The sequence below is a fragment of the Phalaenopsis equestris genome, unplaced genomic scaffold (assembly GCF_001263595.1).
Source record: "Phalaenopsis equestris unplaced genomic scaffold, ASM126359v1 Scaffold000002, whole genome shotgun sequence".
In the NCBI taxonomy this organism is placed as follows: domain Eukaryota; kingdom Viridiplantae; phylum Streptophyta; class Magnoliopsida; order Asparagales; family Orchidaceae; genus Phalaenopsis; species Phalaenopsis equestris.
Window position 1 is genome coordinate 37393014 of NW_018164444.1, and position 19086 is coordinate 37412099.

Here is a 19086-nt window from a genome sequence, read left to right on the forward strand (position 1 = left end):
GCTGAAGGTGCCAGTATTCCTAGCATGATTAGAGTGACTAGCCTGTGGACTACACAACTTTACAAAATATTTATAAAAATAAAACAAAATCTCGTTTGTTTGTTAAAAAGAACTCTGCATGATAAAAAACTTAAAGAACAACTTTTGCATGAAAATCAAACAATTTTTTATGAAAACTTATAAAGGTCCATGGTTAGTCATTTGGATCGAGTTAAAGGATTGATTTAAGGACCGCCCTCCGTAGATTGTCGGGTTGGTAGCTCTCACTTATAGTTGGGAGACGGGACGCACACAGTTCAGCTCTGAGCCCCCACCTCTACCGATGTCTTATACCTAGTTTTGGTTTCTTGGTCTTCCATATATTAGAATTTTTGTTTTCTTTCTTTTTGTGCAATTTATTTAAATCCACTGCAAATTATATTATGTTTTATGAACTAATCATGCAGCAATAGCAGAAGTCTAAATACGTATTTTATTTTATGCACTACAGGTCCTTTATTTGCTTCACAGTATTTTCTTACCTACAATTATTTACTTTACATGCAAAACCAAAACGTCAATAACAACAACAAAACCCGAAACATTGAAACATATCTGATCAAATCTCGAACCTTTAAACCCTGTAGCTACTACTACAGCAGGAGGCTCAGAGCCAACTTCGTGTGCAGCACGGCGAGGAATTTGGATTGAGCAACAATAAGATCTTCTTCAACAATCTCTCTCTCTAGTATAAACATCAAGTCATAGGACTTCAAGGTGGCTCGCCCAGCGTGACGTAAATTTTCACTCTCTTTAGGCCACTGTGCAATCATGTTGTGCAACATAACCTAACCCGCTATAGGCTGTGAGGCTGTTGTTCGGTACGACCTAAACCCTCATATCCTTCTACGCTATTTGCATAATCAGATATTATGCAAGTGTAAGTCCCAAATAATAAAATTGGCAGGATTAAACTATTAAATATCGCCATCTCTAAAATATAACCACACAGTTTGATAGTTTGAGAATTCACCGAGGGCTCTTCTTAGGATCTGTGATGTTTCATACTGTTTTCTTTCTTCAAATCCTGAAAATAACTGTTTCTACTTGAGCTACTCCCACTTGATTTTCGACGTCTTTTGGTGAAAACCTAAACCTTGAATTCTTGAAGACTAATACCGTTGATCATTATCGAGAATTTTCTGAAGTGACGCAAATGATTTAAGATGTAATTAACTATAGGGGCTTGACTGAATATAAAAATTGAAACCCAGATAAAATAATCTCTATTTAATATTTATATTAGATAGGGGACCTTGTCGGTCACACATAAAAGGTTCGCAGACCAAATGAATGTCATAAATCTCTTAGTTTGTATGATTGAGTCTATCGTCGAGGAATACCCTTATCTTTCGGAAAGTTGTAGTATTCGCGGTATCGGATACGATTATATAGACTATTGGATGAATGAGATCTATTTGGTCACATTTTTCAAATATTAAAACACTCATTTTTCAAATATTAAAATACACTATTTTCAAAATCAAAGTTATATACGTCTGATATTAAATTAAATTTAAAATATTATTTTCAAATAAAAAAGTTGATCGATAGCGACAACATGACCTAATTTTCAACAAAGAGTCTATAGACTCAGAAAAGGTCCAAGTGGGGGTGAAGTGGGGGTGGAAACACTTCTGTGTTTAAAGAAAAAACTTTTCTTGAGTAGGTATAAAGCATTGATGCATTTTAACACTGTCAATCATCTTTCTCGATTCCACTATCTGAAATTCACCAAAGTTTTCAAGAAATTTTATTTTTCGTTCATATCATGAGTAAACTTACTAATAGAAATCAAATTGCATCCAACTCTGAAAAATATAAAAAATATAAAATAGAGGACAAAATGATATCCTGAGAGTTTTCCAGTTATTTTTGAGTGCGATCCATCTGCAAGTCTAACCGATCTAGATGTAGAAACGATTTCATAGTTGACCAGAGTGTTGATGTCTTCGATCATATGATCATAGGCTCATGAATTTGTGATCTAAGTTCTAATTTTTTTACAAAATAGGAGAATGATATATTGACTTGGTGTGTAACAAGGTTGGTGTGCTATTCTTAATTACCTTTCATGAGTTTTTCCAGGACTTCATAGTGTTCTTTGGTGAATGGTTCAGAATGAACCTCTAGAATTGAGCTTAACTTGTTCATCCCATACCTGATCGTAAACCATATACGTGTTTAGGGTGGCTGCTGTTGCTGTAGACTCGGTTGCAAGTTAAAGAGAACTACAAGAGGATTCCAATTGAGGAGGGCCTGCAACAGGAGAATTGCGGTTGCACGTGTGAGTTCCAACTTCAGAGGAATGCAAAGGCAGGCTTGCAATAAGAATTCTTACGGCAAGAGAAATCAAGTAGAAGACTGTAGAAGCGTAAAAGGGAAGTCTTCATGGAGAGATCTGATAGGGACGTTAACAAGGAAAACTGTAAGGAAGAACATATCTTCTGAGAGGTAGAAACCCGATTGCCTGAAGAGCAGATGAGGGCAGTGAGAAATTCAGACGAGTCTGCTATTGAATTGCCCCACACAAGAGAACGTAGGAGGTGACCATGACAACAAGAAGCGTCGGGACGACCTTGTTGAATGGCTTCACATGTGAGAATGAAGATTTGCGGCAGTAGGATCCTATAGGGAGACACCTGTAGGGGACAAAAAGCATTCAGGGAGAATTTCAGAGGAACAAGAAGCAGGAATTGGGGCCAAAAGCGACTTGCTCCGACAGCTGAAATAAGATTATGGGTTTGCTTCTTATTTTATCTTTATATTAGATAGGGGAACTTGTCTGTCACACATAATATGTTCGCAGATCAAACAAATGTCATAAATCTTTTTGTTTGTATGATTGAGTCTATCGCTGATGTATACACTTATCTTTCGGAAAGCTGTAGTATTCGCGGTATCGGACACGATTATATAGACTATTGAACGAATGAGATCTATTTGGTCTCATTTTTCGAAATTAAAACACAATATTTTCGAAACTAAAACTATATGCATCTTATATTAATTTAAATTTAAAATTCTATTTTCTTATATAAAATTTGACCGACAGGATCTGGTGACTCTGCTGTAGACTAGTTTCTCTCTCCATTATGATCAGGAGGTTTTATATTAATACATCAGTAGTACGTCTATCTTCCTCATGGGCTAGACTATCATTATTCCGTTGGCATGTTTTGCTCATTTGTTTCTTGGGCAGGTATAGTCAGCTCTTTTGGATTATGGAGCCGTCTGTTTAAAAAACCTTTATTAAAACACAATATTTTCGAAACTAAAACTATATGCATCTTATATTAATTTAAATTTAAAATTCTATTTTCTTATATAAAATTTGACCGACAGGATCTGGTGACTCTGCTGTAGACTAGTTTCTCTCTCCATTATGATCAGGAGGTTTTATATTAATACATCAGTAGTACGTCTATCTTCCTCATGGGCTAGACTATCATTATTCCGTTGGCATGTTTTGCTCATTTGTTTCTTGGGCAGGTATAGTCAGCTCTTTTGGATTATGGAGCCGTCTGTTTAAACATCCTTAAACAGAAGGGCTCTAGAATCTTTAGGGTTTAGTGTGGGGTGGACCCCCAATAGGTGTGGTAGGGTAGGAGCGGCCTATCGAAGCGAGTTCGATGCGAAGCTGACCCTCTCCAATTCTCGGACCGGTCCTACGCTTCATTCCTCTTTGGGTTTGACTTGTTGCGATCAAGTTGAAGTGGAGTTTCACTCTCACATTCTTCTATCTAAACTCCAACAAAATCAAATTTCATTAAAATTTCAATGCGAAAAAAAATACAAAATTTAAAACAAAATTCGCATGAATAAATTTCAAAGGATGCCCAGTTCATAAGACAAGTGCGCTAAGTTGAGTATTGCCGCTGAAATTACAAAACATGGGACGTCACTAATTTCCTAAAATTCTTTGGATAACATAGGCAATGTCTTCACCAAAATGGATCTTTTCTTTCACCTTCGGAATCGAGTTTGCTGTTAGGAAGAGTGAGCTGCCTGACTTGACAGTCATTAAGTTTGAACAAATATTCGATGGTATTGAAGCTAAGTTCGGGAATGTTGCCGTCGCAATAATGAAATCTGAAACGGACATGTCCGCCGAGCCTGTTGTGGAGTTCAACCTGAAATATGCTAAGGAATTTCTCGCTCTGAAGAGGGTTTGGTTGAAAAGAACCTTGCAGTTGTTGTAAAGTTCGCTCCTAGGAACGTTGGGACTGCTCCCAGGACTGTTTTTTCTTCTACCACCAGATTCACCGCTATTGCACCAACTGCTCCGCTAAACAAAAGGAAGGAGATTCTATACGAAGAAGTGTCAGTAGATGCTTTTGCCCCGTCGTTTTTCGTATTCGACATTGGGTCCAATTCAAAGTCCTTGCGACTGACTAAGACACAGGAAAATAGGCGCAACAAGAAAATTCTGGAGGTCGAGAAGGCGAAAGCTGCAGAGTTGGCTGCTACTAATACTGCCCTCCACCTGGATGAGACAAGATCACTTGAGACCTTACCTCTACTCAGGGAGAGTTGGTTTCACTCGCGGTCTTCCACCTCCGGAGAGGATGGAGTCTATAAGGTTGCTACCACATCACCACCACCATCTCTCCATAATGGTCCAAGGTCGGCGTCGACATACAAAGGAAAATCTGAGATAGTGGCAGTGGTGAATAAAGACAAGCAGTCAGTATAGATTCAGGTAGAGCAGCCTTGACAGATCTACCAGCATCTGCAACAGTACAACCAACAATATCCGCAGCAGTACGACCCGCAACACAACCAACAGTACAACAAACAGCACGACCAGTGGTCATTCCAGCAGAGGCCACGCCGGATGGATGAAAGATAGGGTCCATCTACGACCAAGCAGTTGATCAAAGTATATTGTTTCAGGAAAGAAGCTGTAGCAAAGATGTTCCGGGATTTGATTAAGAATCCCAAATTCAGATTACGAGAGCCAAAAATGTCAGAGGAAGTTGACGGGAAAGACCATCCCAACTACTGCCCCCTACTACAGACTGCTCGGACACACTATAGAGAACTGTATCAGCTTTAAAGAATGGCTCGAGAAGAATTTTAAAGATGAGAACATAACGATTCCGAAAGAATATTTGACAGAGCATGAAGAACATTGATTCTAAAGGGCAGGCCATATCCAGAAGAATTTGATGCTGTGCAATACCCCAAGGGTTTCGTACCACCGTCGTTCAAGACATTTGATGGAGCGGGAAACCCCCGACAACATGTTGCACAGTTCCGTGCAAGTTGCTGCAACGCGGGGGGGGGGGGGGGGTGGAGCGTTGGTGTGTTTTGGAAATCGCTTTTGACTGGTACATCGAACCATCCAATGACTCAGTGAAAACATTTGCAGAATTGGAAGACCTTTTTATTAAGCGGTTTGCTGAAGCTAAATACAATATTAGCGGTTCGCTGAAGCTAAATACCATATCACCGTCGGTGATCTCGTGGTGGAGCAACATAAGTCAACTGAAACATTGATGGACTACATTATGCGATGGAGAAATTTGAGCATGGAGTGCGAGCCGCAACTCCAGGAGCAACACAGTCGAAATCCTTCTAAAGAGCATTTATGGTCCATTGGGTTTCTTACTCAAGGGATTCACCATCAAGACATTCGAGAAATTGCTTAGCAAAGTTGAGAATCTTCAAGAAGAAGCTAAACAACTTGAGTTTTTTAAGAAAGCTGAGAAGCTAGAGCCATTGAAGACATCTGAGAAGAAATCCGTGACAATAGTAGTAATTGATGCGCTGTTGTGTCGTCAATTTGTGAGCTGTGTTTTGAAAATCGCTTTTGACTGGTACGTCAAACCATCCAATGACTCAGTGAAAACATTTGCAGAATTGGAAGACCTTTTTATTAAGCGATTTGCTGGAGCTAAATACAATATTAGCGGTTTGCTGAAGCTAAATACCATATCACCGTCGGTGATCTCGTGGTGGAGCAACATAAGCCAACTGAAACATTGATGGACTACATTATGCGATGGAGAAATTTGAGCATGGAGTGCGAGCCGCAACTCCAGGAGCAACACACAGTCGAAATCTTTCTAAAGAGCATTTATGGTCCAGTGGGTTTCTTACTCAAGGGATTCACCATCAAGACATTCGAGAAATTGCTTAGCAAAGTTGAGAATCTTCAAGAAGAAGCTAAACAACTTGAGTTTTTTAAGAAAGCTGAGAAGCTAGAGCCATTGAAGACATCTGAGAAGAAATCCGTGACAATAGTAATAATTGATAGAGGCAAATGACCGTTGCAGATATAAGCCGAACAGTTTTGACAGATCTACCAACGCCATCGACAGAAGAAACCAGACGAAGTTGATGAAAAAAAACATCTGAGGTACTGTACATATCACAGACTGATTGGACACACCATAAAAGATTGTTTCACTTTCAAAGATTGGCTTGAGGAGAACTTCAAGAATGGGAGCATAGTGATCTCGGAAGAGTATTTGAAAAGAACCTGAAAAAGGTTCTATCAATATGATTTTGGTCGATCCCAATGCTCCAATTGACTCCGTTGCAGCTATTAAAGGATGGAACGTCTCCTGATTACTATTGTACTACTTTTGTTGTCGAAAGTGATGTTAGTGGTATCAATGTTTGTCTTTCCTTTTCCTCTCATCGCAATAAAAAAATAAAGAACTTGTTTTCAGAACTGTTCAATGTTTGAAAAATACGATTAACAAAACATTCAAAGTTCATCAACAGGACAATTGAGAAAGGAGTAATCCAATATAAAAATTACAACATTGTGATAGAAACTATTATTTCAGGGAAAAATGAAATTAACGCCCTAATAACTGAGTATTTCACTTTGAAGATTTCAGACTGTCTTAAGTAAATTCCAGAAAGTTTTTTTTGATTATAATACGTGTAATTGTCTAAGGATATCACAAGCCTTTTAAGCTTATGCCAGGTGACTGGGTAATGACTTCGATTGGACTATAATATCTCAGAATTCGTATTAAAGAACATTCAGAGAGTTATTAATTAGAGGAGATTGAACATTTTAAAAGAAATATGCTATATCAGATATTATAATTCTCAAAAATCAAAATGAGTAAAAGAAAATGATACAGAAAAAAAGATTGTGGAAATTGCCCTGAGAAAAAAAAAAACTCGAGGTGGGTACAAAATCAAAAATTGGTGTCTGAGCTTAAAAATTCAAAATCCTTAAATGTGCTCTGCGAGATATATTAATTCTCAACAAAAAAAAAAAAGATAGCAAATCAAAGAGAAAAGATAAATTATGTGAGTCTCATTGAGAAGAAGCTTGAGGTAAACATATAATAAAAAAATTGGTGTCTGAATCCTCCCCTAATAAATAAAACTTGAAATGTTTTCTTAAGAAAATTCTTTCGATATTATATTCAAGAAAAAGTTCAACGATCTTGGGTGTCTTGATCAGCTATTAATTGACTCAGAAATATCTTTTGAAGATGAAAAATATTTTAATCACATGATAAAATTTTTTGAGTTCCGCTTAGGCCCATAAAGAACTAAAGTAATTCGCTATGTTATTAGCAAATTAAAGGAAATTTTACCCTGAAGTCATATCTTTCAGTGCTCAGAAGATTCAGCCTCGACATCATTTCAAGAACGTCAAAACGATTCCTCAGGACAACGTGGACAATCTTTACACAAATTAGTGACAAAGGAACAACATCCACTACAATAACGCTACAAGGTTGCAGCCTCTCGAGCTGTGACGTCCTTAGAAGTAACACATCTTTATGTGTACTTGAAAGAATATAATTCTGATAGTACCTTAAAGAATATATATTATTTTTACACATGTCTCTAGCCAGTGGATAGTACTTCGAGAAGTACTATGTATTTTGATGTTTCAAAAACAAAATTTTGTTCTGAGAAACACGGATGCCACACCTGTCTAAAACTGAGTCCAAATCTTAAAACAAATGCAACAAAATAAAATTCATGATCAAATAAATCTCAACATCAAAATGAAATGAAACACAACACCAGACCAAATAAATAAAATAATAAAAATCAAAATTTTGAACATCACTCCAATTTTGACCTGGTCAGGTTGAACCTCCTCGGCCTATTACTAGCCTCACTTATTTCGGCCTGAAATTTCTTTCCACAGGAACCCTGGGTCCCCCTTGTCGTGTGGATGAGTTTTGATTGGTTCTATTGACATGGAACCACGAAATTTCGTCGGTTCTATTGACACAAAACCATATCTCTTCTCACACAGACATTTCTTCGATCGACTATTGAGTTGGATGTGTCCTTCAACATTCCTTCTTCTGACATTCCTTAATCTGATTCCTTCCTACGAATGATTCCCACAATTTTACACTTTTAATGAAACCTCCGCAAATTTGCACGAATTTCTTAGGTTGACACAATTCCTCCATCACATAAAATTTCCATAAATTCAGCAAACTTTCATAAAATTCCCAAAAGATTTTCACAAATTCGAATTCAAATCTCCGAGGATTGGTGTGAGCCCCCCTAGATGGATGTTAATGCTTTTGATTCCTTCAAATTCAAATTTTTGTGCCCTCTTTAATGGATGTTAAAGCTTCCTACTCCTTCTTATCTCTTAGTTTGGATGTAGAGCCCCTTAAATGGATGTTAAGGTTTTCCTTTCTAATGTGATCTTCAAATTCAAATTTTTATGGAGTGAAATAAGACCTCCTTCAATGGATGTTAAGGCTTCCAACTCCTCTTGCCTCCTAGGTTGGATGTAAAACCTCCTTATCCCCTTAAATGAATGTTAAGGTTTTCCTTCCTAATGTGACCTTCAAATTCAAATTTTTGTGGAGTGGAGTAAGATCCCATTCAATGGATGTTAAGGCTTCCTTTTCCTTCTTGCCTCTTAGGTTGAATGGAAAGCCCCCTTAAATAGATGTTAAGGTTTTCCTTCCTAATGTGACCTTCAAATTCAAATTTTTGTGGAGTGGAGTAAGACCTCATTCAATGGATGTTAAGACTTCCAACTCCTATTGCCTTCTACGTTGGATGTAAAACCCCTTAAATGGATATTAATGTTTTCCTTCCTAATGTTGTTTTCTTTCAAATTCAAAAAAGCAAATCAAGTTTCCGAGGATCGATGTGAGACCACCTATATGGATGTTAAGGCTCCCGATTCGTTCAAAATTAAATTCCCGTGGATCGGTGTGAACCCCCTTAGATGGATGTTAAGGCTTTCGATTTCTTCAAAATCAAATCCCCGAGAATCGGTGTGAGGCCCCCTATACGGATGTAAAGACTTCCGATTCCTTTAAAATCAAATTCTCGAGGATCGGTGTGAGCCCCCTTAGATGAATGTTAAGCTTAGGGCCGTCAAAACAACGTTGTTCGCAAATAGCTCGTGTTCGACTCATTAAGTAACTCATGTTTGGGTTGTTCGTTAAGTAAACGAGCCGAATTCGAACAAGTTTTTAAAGCTCGAATTATAAACGAGCCGAACACGAACAACTCTTTGTTCGCTCGTATTCCGCTCATTTTAGCTCGAAAAAAATTTGCATAATTATTTATATAATAATATATTACACATATTATTTATATAATAATATATTATATATATTTATATGTAAGTTTAAAGTGTAACTGTTCTTTTGGTAATGTGGTTATGCGTCTTATTTTACATACATTTGGTCCATATTCGAATCCAACACTCTACATCTATTTTTTATTTTAATTTTAACGATTTAATTTCGAGCCGAACACGAACACGAATATTTAAATTGAGCCGAATACGAACATAGTGTTCACGAGCCAGTTTCTAACGCGAGCCGCAATTTCGGACACGAGCAATTTCTGATGAGATCTTGGTTTATTCCTCCTAGGACCTAGGGTCTAGCTTTAAGAGTTCCTTGTTGACAATCTTAGAGGACTAGTATTAGAACCCACCTCACATCGAACTTCAATCCACTTCTTGATCCATTTTTGTGAAAACCTCGCATGAGTGACGCCTAACACTTAATTTTTAGTTGCAAGGGCTAAGGATCAACATGTAGAGGGTTCAAAAGTGAGTTCTTATGGGATCAAGTGGCCTTAGGTAAACTCTTGTGGCTCGAATGCTTGCTAAGATCACAATTCACATATTCGATGCACATAAACACAACTCACGTCATTGACACACGCACATTGCACCGTCAATTAAACCAAGACTAATTTTCAAAATAATCTTACAAGAACCTTAAAATTCAAAAAAGAATAAAATGACAAATTTTTGGCCCCCCCGCCGACGAACTTGTTCGGACGACTCCGCTTGACGAAACAGACCATGCAGGCGCGTTTAGGACGTTGACTTTAGTTAGAAAGGACACCCATATTGCTATGGCTCCACGCGCAAGCCATTAGCACGAAAATCGATGCACATGAATATCGAATGAGGGGGTTCGTTTCAGGCTCAACCCAGGTTCAATTTGGGCTTAAAGTGGGCTGAACACGAGCTAAGTAATTTCTAAATTCAAAATTTCAAATTTCAAATCAACCACTCAGTTTCGCCTTAATTAAATTTAATTAGAAATTATTATTTTCCAAGTAAAACTTCCCTATGAATGGAATCCCTTTAATTCCCTGCCTAATCTTGTGTAACGTTCATTTTGAATATTACAGCTATACAACTCGACGGGCTTCACTTTCCTGGCATTCGGTCCTCCTCTCCCCAGCTCGACTCCCGCTCTCTCACGTAGAAAGAAATACCGCTCGCCTGCTTCGCCTCCCTCAGAGATCGAGCGCCCATTCGACTCCCCCTTCCTCTCTCTCGACAAGACCACACGCTCTTCCTCTCTGCACAGAAGCCCTCACATCCCATGCGCCTCCTCCTCTCTGCATCAAATACTCATTCCTCCCGCAGTCATCCCCCCCCCTCTACACCGAGACTCTCACAGGCTTCGCCCCCCTCCTTACCGAATAGCCGTAGCTGCCCACCTCTCCCTCTCAGCACCGAAACCCTCACCTGGCTCGCATCTCCCTCTCCACTGAACTCCTCCTCTCGATCCAACCTGACACCCGAGCTTCCTCATTCGACTCACTCAAAGCTACCCCCCCACCCCTCCTCTCTCATGTACGCATTTTATTTTATGCACTGTAGTTCCTTTATTTTCTTCACAGTATTTTCTTACCTACACTTATTTACTTTACATCCAAAACCACAACAATAACAACAACAAAACCCAAAACATTGAAACATACCTGGTCAAACCTTGAACCCTTAAACCTTGTAGCTACTACTGCAACAGGAGGCTCAGAGCCAACTTTGTTGGCAGCACTGCGAGGAGTTTGAATCGAGCAACAAGAGGATATTCTTCAGCACTCTCTCTCTCTAGTCTAAACAGCAAGTCATAAGACTTCAAGATGGCTCGCCCAGCACAACGTAAATCCTCACACCCTCTTTAGGCTCCTGTGCAATCATACTGTGCAACGTAAGTCCTAACCCGTCTTAGGTTCTAAGGTTGTTGTTCGGTACATCGTAAACCCTCCTATTTTTCTATGCTATTTGTATAATCGGGTATTATGTAAGTGTAAGTCCTAAATAATGAAATTGACATTATTGAACACTTAAATAATACAGTCTCCAAAACACAACCACACAGTAGGATATTTTGGAAATTAACTGAGGGCTCTCCTCAGGATCTGTGACGTCTCCTACCGTTTTCTTTCTCCGACTCCTAAAAATAACTGTTTCTACTTGAGCCACTCTCACTTGCTTTTCCACGTCCTACCATAAAAATCTAAACTTTGAATTCTTGAAATGAATTTTTGAAGAATAGTACCTCTGATCATTATCGAGAGTTTTCTCAAGTGACCCCAATCATTTGAGATGTAATTAACTATAGGGGCTTGCCTCTGTGAGAAATTAGAACAGGTAAAATAAACCCTATTTAATTTTTGTATTAGGTAGGGGAACTTGTCAGTCACACAAAAAGTTCGCAGACCAAACAGATGTCATAAATTTCTTAGTTTGTATGATTGAGTTCATCGCCGAGGTATACCCTTATCTTTCGGAAAGATGTAGTATTCACGGTATCGGACACGATTATATAGACTATTGGATGAATGAGATCTATTTAGTCTCATTTTTCAAATATTAAAACACACTATTTTCAAAAAAAAAAAAGTCTTATATTAAATTAAATTTAAAAAATTATTTTCAAATCAAAAAGTTGATCGACAACCACAACATGACCTGATTTTCAACAAAGATTCAATAAACTCAGAAAAGGTCTAAGTGGGGGTGGAAGCATTTCTGTGTTTATAGAATGACTTTTCTTGAGCAGATATAAACATTAATGCATTTTAACACTGTCAATCATCTTCCTCGATTCCACTATCTGAAATTCACGAAAGTTTGTAAGAAATTTAATTATTCGTTTCATATCATGACTAAGCTTACTAATAGAAATCAAATTGCATCCAACTCTGAAAAATATAAAATAGAGGACAAAATGATATCCTAAGAGTTTTTCCAGCTATTTTTGAGTGCGATCCATCTGCAAGTCTAACCGATCTAGATGTAGAAGCGATTTAATAGTTGACCAGAGCGTTGATGTTTTCGATCATATGATCATAGACTCATGAATTTGTGATCTAAGTTCTAAATTTTTTACAAAATAGGAGAATGATATATTGTCTTGGTGTGTAACAAGGTTGGTGTGCTATTCTTAATTACCTTTCATGAGTTTTTCCAGGACTTCATGGTGTTCTTTGGTGAATGGTTCAGAATGAACCTCTAGAATTGAGCTTAACTTGTTCATCCCATACCTGATCGTAAACCATATACGTGTTTAGGGTGGCTGCTGTTGGGTTAAAGAGAACTACAAGAGGATTTCGACTGAGGAGGGCCTGCAGCAGGAGAATTGCGGTTGCGCGTGTGAGTTCCAACGTCAGAGGAATGCGAAGGCAGTCTTGCAGTAAGTATTCTTACGGCAAGAGAAATCAAGTTGAAGACTGCGGAAGCCTGAAAGGGAAGTCTGCATGGAACAACCGCAAGGAGAGATCTGATACGGACGCCAACAAGGAAAGCTATATGGAAGGACATGTCTTCTGACAGGTAGAAATCCGATTGCCTGAAAAGCAGATGAGTGCAGTGAGAAATTCAGACGAGTTTGTTATTGAATTGTCCCACACGAGAGAACTAAGGAGGTGACCATGACAACAAGAAGGGTCGGGATGACCCTTTTGAACGACTTCACATGCAAGAATGAAGATTTGCGGCAGTAGGATCCCGTAGGGAGACACCTGTAGGGGACCAAAATCATTCAGTGAGAATTTCAGAGGAACAAGAAGCAGGAGTCGGGCCCAAAGCGACCTGCAGTGATGGTGGCTATAGGGAGGATTCCTGTGGTTGTGGGCTGTTGGAAAGGCTCTGACAACTGAAATAAGATCTAGGGTTTGCTTCCTAGCTCTGATACCATGTAGAAAACATGTATGTGGAGGTAGGGCTGTCAAAAAAGCTCGTTGTTCGCGAACAGCTCGTGTTCCTCGAATTATAAACAAGCCGAATACGAACAACTCCTTGTTCGCTCGTGTTCGGCTCGTTTTAGCTCAAAATAATAATAATAAAAATTATATAACTATTTATATAACAATGTATTACATATATTATTTATATAATAATATATTATATATATTTATGTCTAAGTTTAAATCATAACACCTTATGTGGCAATGCGGTTAGTGCATTCTTTTGTATGTATTTGATCCATGTTCGAATCCCATACTTTACATCTATTTTTCTTAATTTAAGTTTAACGAGCTAATTTTGAGCCGAACACTAACACGAATATTTTAATCAAGCCAAACACGAACACGCTGTTCACGAGCCGATTTCGAACGAGCTGATTTCAAACATGAGCTGTTTCGAACGAGTCGAACACGATGCTCAAGCTCAGCTCGTTTACAGCCCTATGTGGAGGAATAATTACTTCACTTCATTATTCACATGTAGGGTATATCTATGTAGAAACCAATTCCTCCTAATTTACAAACTATCAAATATATCTAACCTTAATTAGGAAAGGAAATAATTCTAAAATAAAAAATAAACTAATATAAATAGGAAATGAATAAACACAAATAAAGAGCTTTCCAGTCCAATTCAATCTTTCATGATAGGTATGTGGCCGGCTGATCCACCCAAGAAAACAGCTGTTAATATCTGATTTTCCACAATTACTGACACCTTATCTGGATTGCCTCTGTAGATATCCTCAATTTATTAGCTTGGCAAAGGTGATCCCCATGCAGGCCTTTTAAGATTCCCAAGTTTTCAAGAATTGCTATTGTTTCTTGTTGAATGCTCTACTGTGGAAACTTACCTTCAAAAGGGGCTACCACCAGGAAGAGACCCACAACCTGTTATGGCCTACGGTTCTGCCTAGCAACCAACAAATGTTGCTTGCAAATGTCTGGTGACTGTTAAAGAAGATTGCAGGAGATTGCCTTTGATGGTGGCAAAGTTTTCGACTTCACTGCTAACGCTTCCCCTTCACGACTTCTCTAACAGCAGAGAAATCCTTTCCCAGCTTGAAGATTTCTTGAAGATAAACTCTCTGATAAACTCTCTGAGAAATCTTTTCTCTCTAAGGGATGTGATTCCTCTCTTTTCAAGCCTAACTCTATTAATTACAAAACCATCCTTTTAAGAGAAAGAAAATTAAAGCAGGATCATTAATAGAAATTTAATTATGAGAAGTACCCCTTGAAGACCTATTTGTCTTTCCACTTCAAGCTACTTCACCAGGTCGCCTTTCATTATGTTATTTAATGTTTATTATTTTAATTTTCAAGAATGCTTTTTCAAATTTTCATTGTCAGGACAAACCATCAATATTTGTGTTAAGATGCAGTTCTACTTGATATGCTTATTTGTAGTTTTATCCCCTAATATTATTTTTCACAGAACATACATAGTTATCCAATTTTGCAATTTTTATACTGAGACATGATTTCATTGAATCTTAATAAATGCTTTCTTAAATTTTCATTGTGAAGACAAACCGTCTATATTTGTGTTAAGATGCGGTTTCAACTTGAGATGCTTATTTGTATTTTTATTCCTAATATCATTTTTTGTAGAGCATGTTAACCAATTTTGCAACTTATATAATGAGACACGATCATTGAATCTTAATAAATGATTCTTTTAATAGATCATGGGATACAAAATTTTTACTCATGAGATTCAATCGAGCTATGCAGCAAGGGTAGACAACTTTAGGAGTTACGATACAATTAGCAAAGATATACTTCAGAGGTGGACATATCCTTTTGTTCCGGACGTTCAGTATTTAGGAAATGGCTTGCAGATGAAGTTAGACAGAGAAGGAATCTATAAAGCACCTGGTATGGCTCAAAATACTTGGAATAAAATTGGAAATGCAGTGAGAAGCATGATATTTCTTTTTGTGCACATAGATGGGTTCTCATGTTTTTCTGTTCTGTTGCTGTCCTGAAATCCGGCTTTCTTCTGTTAGTGGATTGCTCTGGTAGTTATCGTTATGTATTGGCTTGGGCCTGCAACTTCGCTCTTGGAAATGAATATTGATTTTACAATTGATCAATGTTATTGTTTATGTTGTTCAGAATGGTGGACATAAAAAATGATTTTGTTTTGCAAAGAAAAAATTTAGAGATACCAAGGTGAATGTCTCATAAAAATAGGCGAGAAATAGAAATTTGGATTTTTTAATTGTTCTCTTGGCCAACTTATTTTCTCTCCATCTCAATAGGTGCTAGAAAACAACTCCATCAATGTGCACATGAAAATGACTAACTTGATAGATTCATGGAAACAAAAGTGTTATCCCTAAAAACGATTGAAACTATGTAGTATGGACACAACACGATACGATGCAGCGACACAACATAATTACAAAATTAGGACATCATACAACATGCACATTTTTTTTTATATTTAGTAAATTATTAATATAATATGTATTTTAATATTTTCTACTAAGGGCATTACAAAACAAAATATGCAATTATTAAGAAAATTTTATAATTATAAAAGTTATTTTTGGCAATATCAAAGTTACATTCAAAATATAAAACAACCACCAAATATTTAATGCTAATGTCATCCATAATAAACTGAAACAATGAAACAACACAATCATTACTAATTCAAGTTAATTCATTCAACAGTGGTGTTATTATTAGTTCTAGTTCCATTGCCTCATCAATGACGTCTTCACCTTCATAAAAAAAAACCACCGTTTTCAAGCATGGCTTATCAAAAGAAAGATTAATAGGGGTAAAAATTCCAATATCATCCATTGTAGCTAAGGCATCTCCCCCAACATCCCATAATTTTGTGCCCCGCTGAGAATATTTTGGGATCCTAGATAGAACATAAAGATTCATATGAACAAATAACAACTCGTTAAGGAGTTATTTTGTTCCTCTTAAGCGAAGTTTTAAAAGAATATGTACTATAATTTATTTCACAACAAGAAGATAAACACAATTGAGCCAATTATTTGGAACTAAACTTTATAGTTAAGGTGAAATTGCTTCATAAATTTACCATGATTTTCCTTCCATAGTGTCTTTAGAAGCAATGAAGTCATGATCAGCGAAAGTACCACTAAATCCAAATAAAATTTCAAACTCTACGTTAACTATTGATCTTTCTTAATATTTAGGAAAATCTTCTTCAAGTATTTATTTCTTTCAATTGATTTCTCCATATATTTATGTGGAGCTATAGGATTTGGAGCTTCATTTAGCCAAATGTAATTGTAATATCTAATAAAAAATGCATTTATAAGTAACAAAACTGTAGTTATTTGGAATTGTGTTGGACTATATTATTGTTATTAAATGGGGGTATAAATACATGATACAATAATTTTAAAATAAGCAAGATATAATACTCAAATCTCTACCTAATAATTACTCAGTGATAAATGGAAAGTCATAAACTTGGAAATACAACAAATAGGAAATAATCGGAAAATAAACTAAATAATTTCTAGCAATTCCCGTCAAGTTGAAACATAAATGTCAATCATGTCAACTTGGACTTGAAATTGTCAAATAACTACTGAGGAAGATTTTTTGTGAGAATATCTGCGAGCTGACCTATAGATGGAATAAAAGAAACATAAATTTTCTCTGAATCAAATTTCTTCTTGATAAAGTGAAGGTCAATCTTCAGATGCTTGGTACGATCATGTTGGACCAGATCATAACAATCTGACGAATGCTTTATTGTCACAAAACAACTGTAGAGGAACAAAGTTCGACTTACGTAACTCGCGGAGCACGATGTGCAACCAGAGAGCATCACAGACTGCTAGGGACATAGAATGAACTCGGTTTCAACACTACTATGGGCAACCACAAAATATTTTTTATTATTCCATGTGACAAGTTTTCCCCATTCGAAGGAGCTATAACCCAAGGTAGATTGTAGATCATGGACGGACCCGACTCAATCAATATCGGTATAAACGACAACAAAGCGAGATGTGTGACATGAGAACAACAAATCTGAGCCCGGTGTGCCTTTTAAGTATTGGAGGATGCGATGGACACTGGTAAAATACATGTACACTAATTTTAAAGTGGACAATCATGCATGAACTAACTTGCAAGACCAATGACATGTCAAATGACTGGGTGCGTATGGGTTTGGTAAATGAGTTTTCCCATTAGGCGATGTAGTGCCTTGTTCATCAGAACGACATTGGGAGCGTTTACAAATTTCTCATTAGGATCTATCAGAATGGCTACCGGTTTGCGAAGAAGTAGTTTTGTCCCAGTCAATAAAACTGTCACATATTTGCGCTGAGAAAGGCTAAGCCCCAAGAGAACCTTGCTAATTTCATACCTATGAAATATTGGAGAGAACCCAAGTCATTCATTTCAAAAGATGTGGCCAGGATGCCTTTGAGATATTCCACGGTCGACTGATTATTACTTGTGAATAGCCTTTGGCGACGAACCGCGTCTTTTTGCATTCAAAGGATCCATCAAAGTTAAATTTGTTGCTGAAAATTCACATGCAACCCATTGCTTTCTTTCATGTTGGCCGGAGCGGATTCCAAGACATATAGCAGGTCAACGAGCTCGATTCTAGGGGCTTTGGAATGAGTCTTAACTGAGGGTTTGGTATGCCGAGTACATACACGGAGAGTGGATGGAGGTGATGTTGGTTTAATTTTTGGTGAAACCAGTGGGATTGAGGTTTTGGTATGCCGACTATGCCGAGTATAACCGCTATATCATCATTGCCACCACCACACATCAACACCTCCACACACCAGCACACCGAGACAACACCACATCCATCACACCACCATCACCACCTCCACACAAACACAACCACACACTAACCACCACCTCCAAAATCACACACTAATACCTCCACACAGATACCATCTCCACCACACAGACACCACACAGACAACAACACACCAACACTACCTCCACACCAAGACCTCCGCACACTAGCATATCAATACGCCAACACATACACCACTACACCACTACCACCACCATTACCACCACCACTAAACAACAACTTGTTGACCTCATTTTTGGTGAGGTTTAGTCTTCCTCTTAGGATTTAGGATCTAGCCTTAGGGATCTCCCTTCGACTATCTTAGAACCTTAGAAATGGGACCCGCCTTATTCTAGAATATCCCACTTCTGTTCTCTTTTTGGTTTCGCGTGTGTGGTGTCAACTTCTAGCACTTAGAAGGATGAAATCGACATGAGCAAACCCAAAAAGAATTCTTATAGGACCTTTCTGAGCCTTAGGGTGGTCTTCTGCACAATTCGCACTCCCGCGCGCACAAAACTTCGCAATCTGGAGTCGACACTTCCGATCGCCACAATTCACATCGCTTGCACTGTTACTTGTCAAAGGCTCGAATAAACCTTTTGAAACGATCGATCGCGGGTCGAAATTTTGTGAAATTTGGATTTTGACGCGTTTTTGACCCGATTGTCGACGACGTCGTCCGAGCGACCCCGGATGACAAAACAGACTGCACCGGCACGTCCGGAGCGTCGATTTTGCCTAGG

The 19086-nt window shown here is 37.8% G+C and overlaps 1 protein-coding gene across 1 annotated transcript in view; it reads left to right on the forward strand.

The window, feature by feature from the left end:
• Positions 1 to 19086, forward strand: part of LOC110018076 (probable translation initiation factor eIF-2B subunit epsilon) — a 56159-nt gene that overhangs the window by 18342 nt on the left and 18731 nt on the right. Inside the window, exon 6 of the mRNA XM_020715305.1 lies at positions 15201 to 15393. Within this exon, the coding sequence (XP_020570964.1) occupies positions 15201 to 15393 (193 nt within the window). The remainder of the gene's footprint in view (positions 1 to 15200; positions 15394 to 19086) is intronic.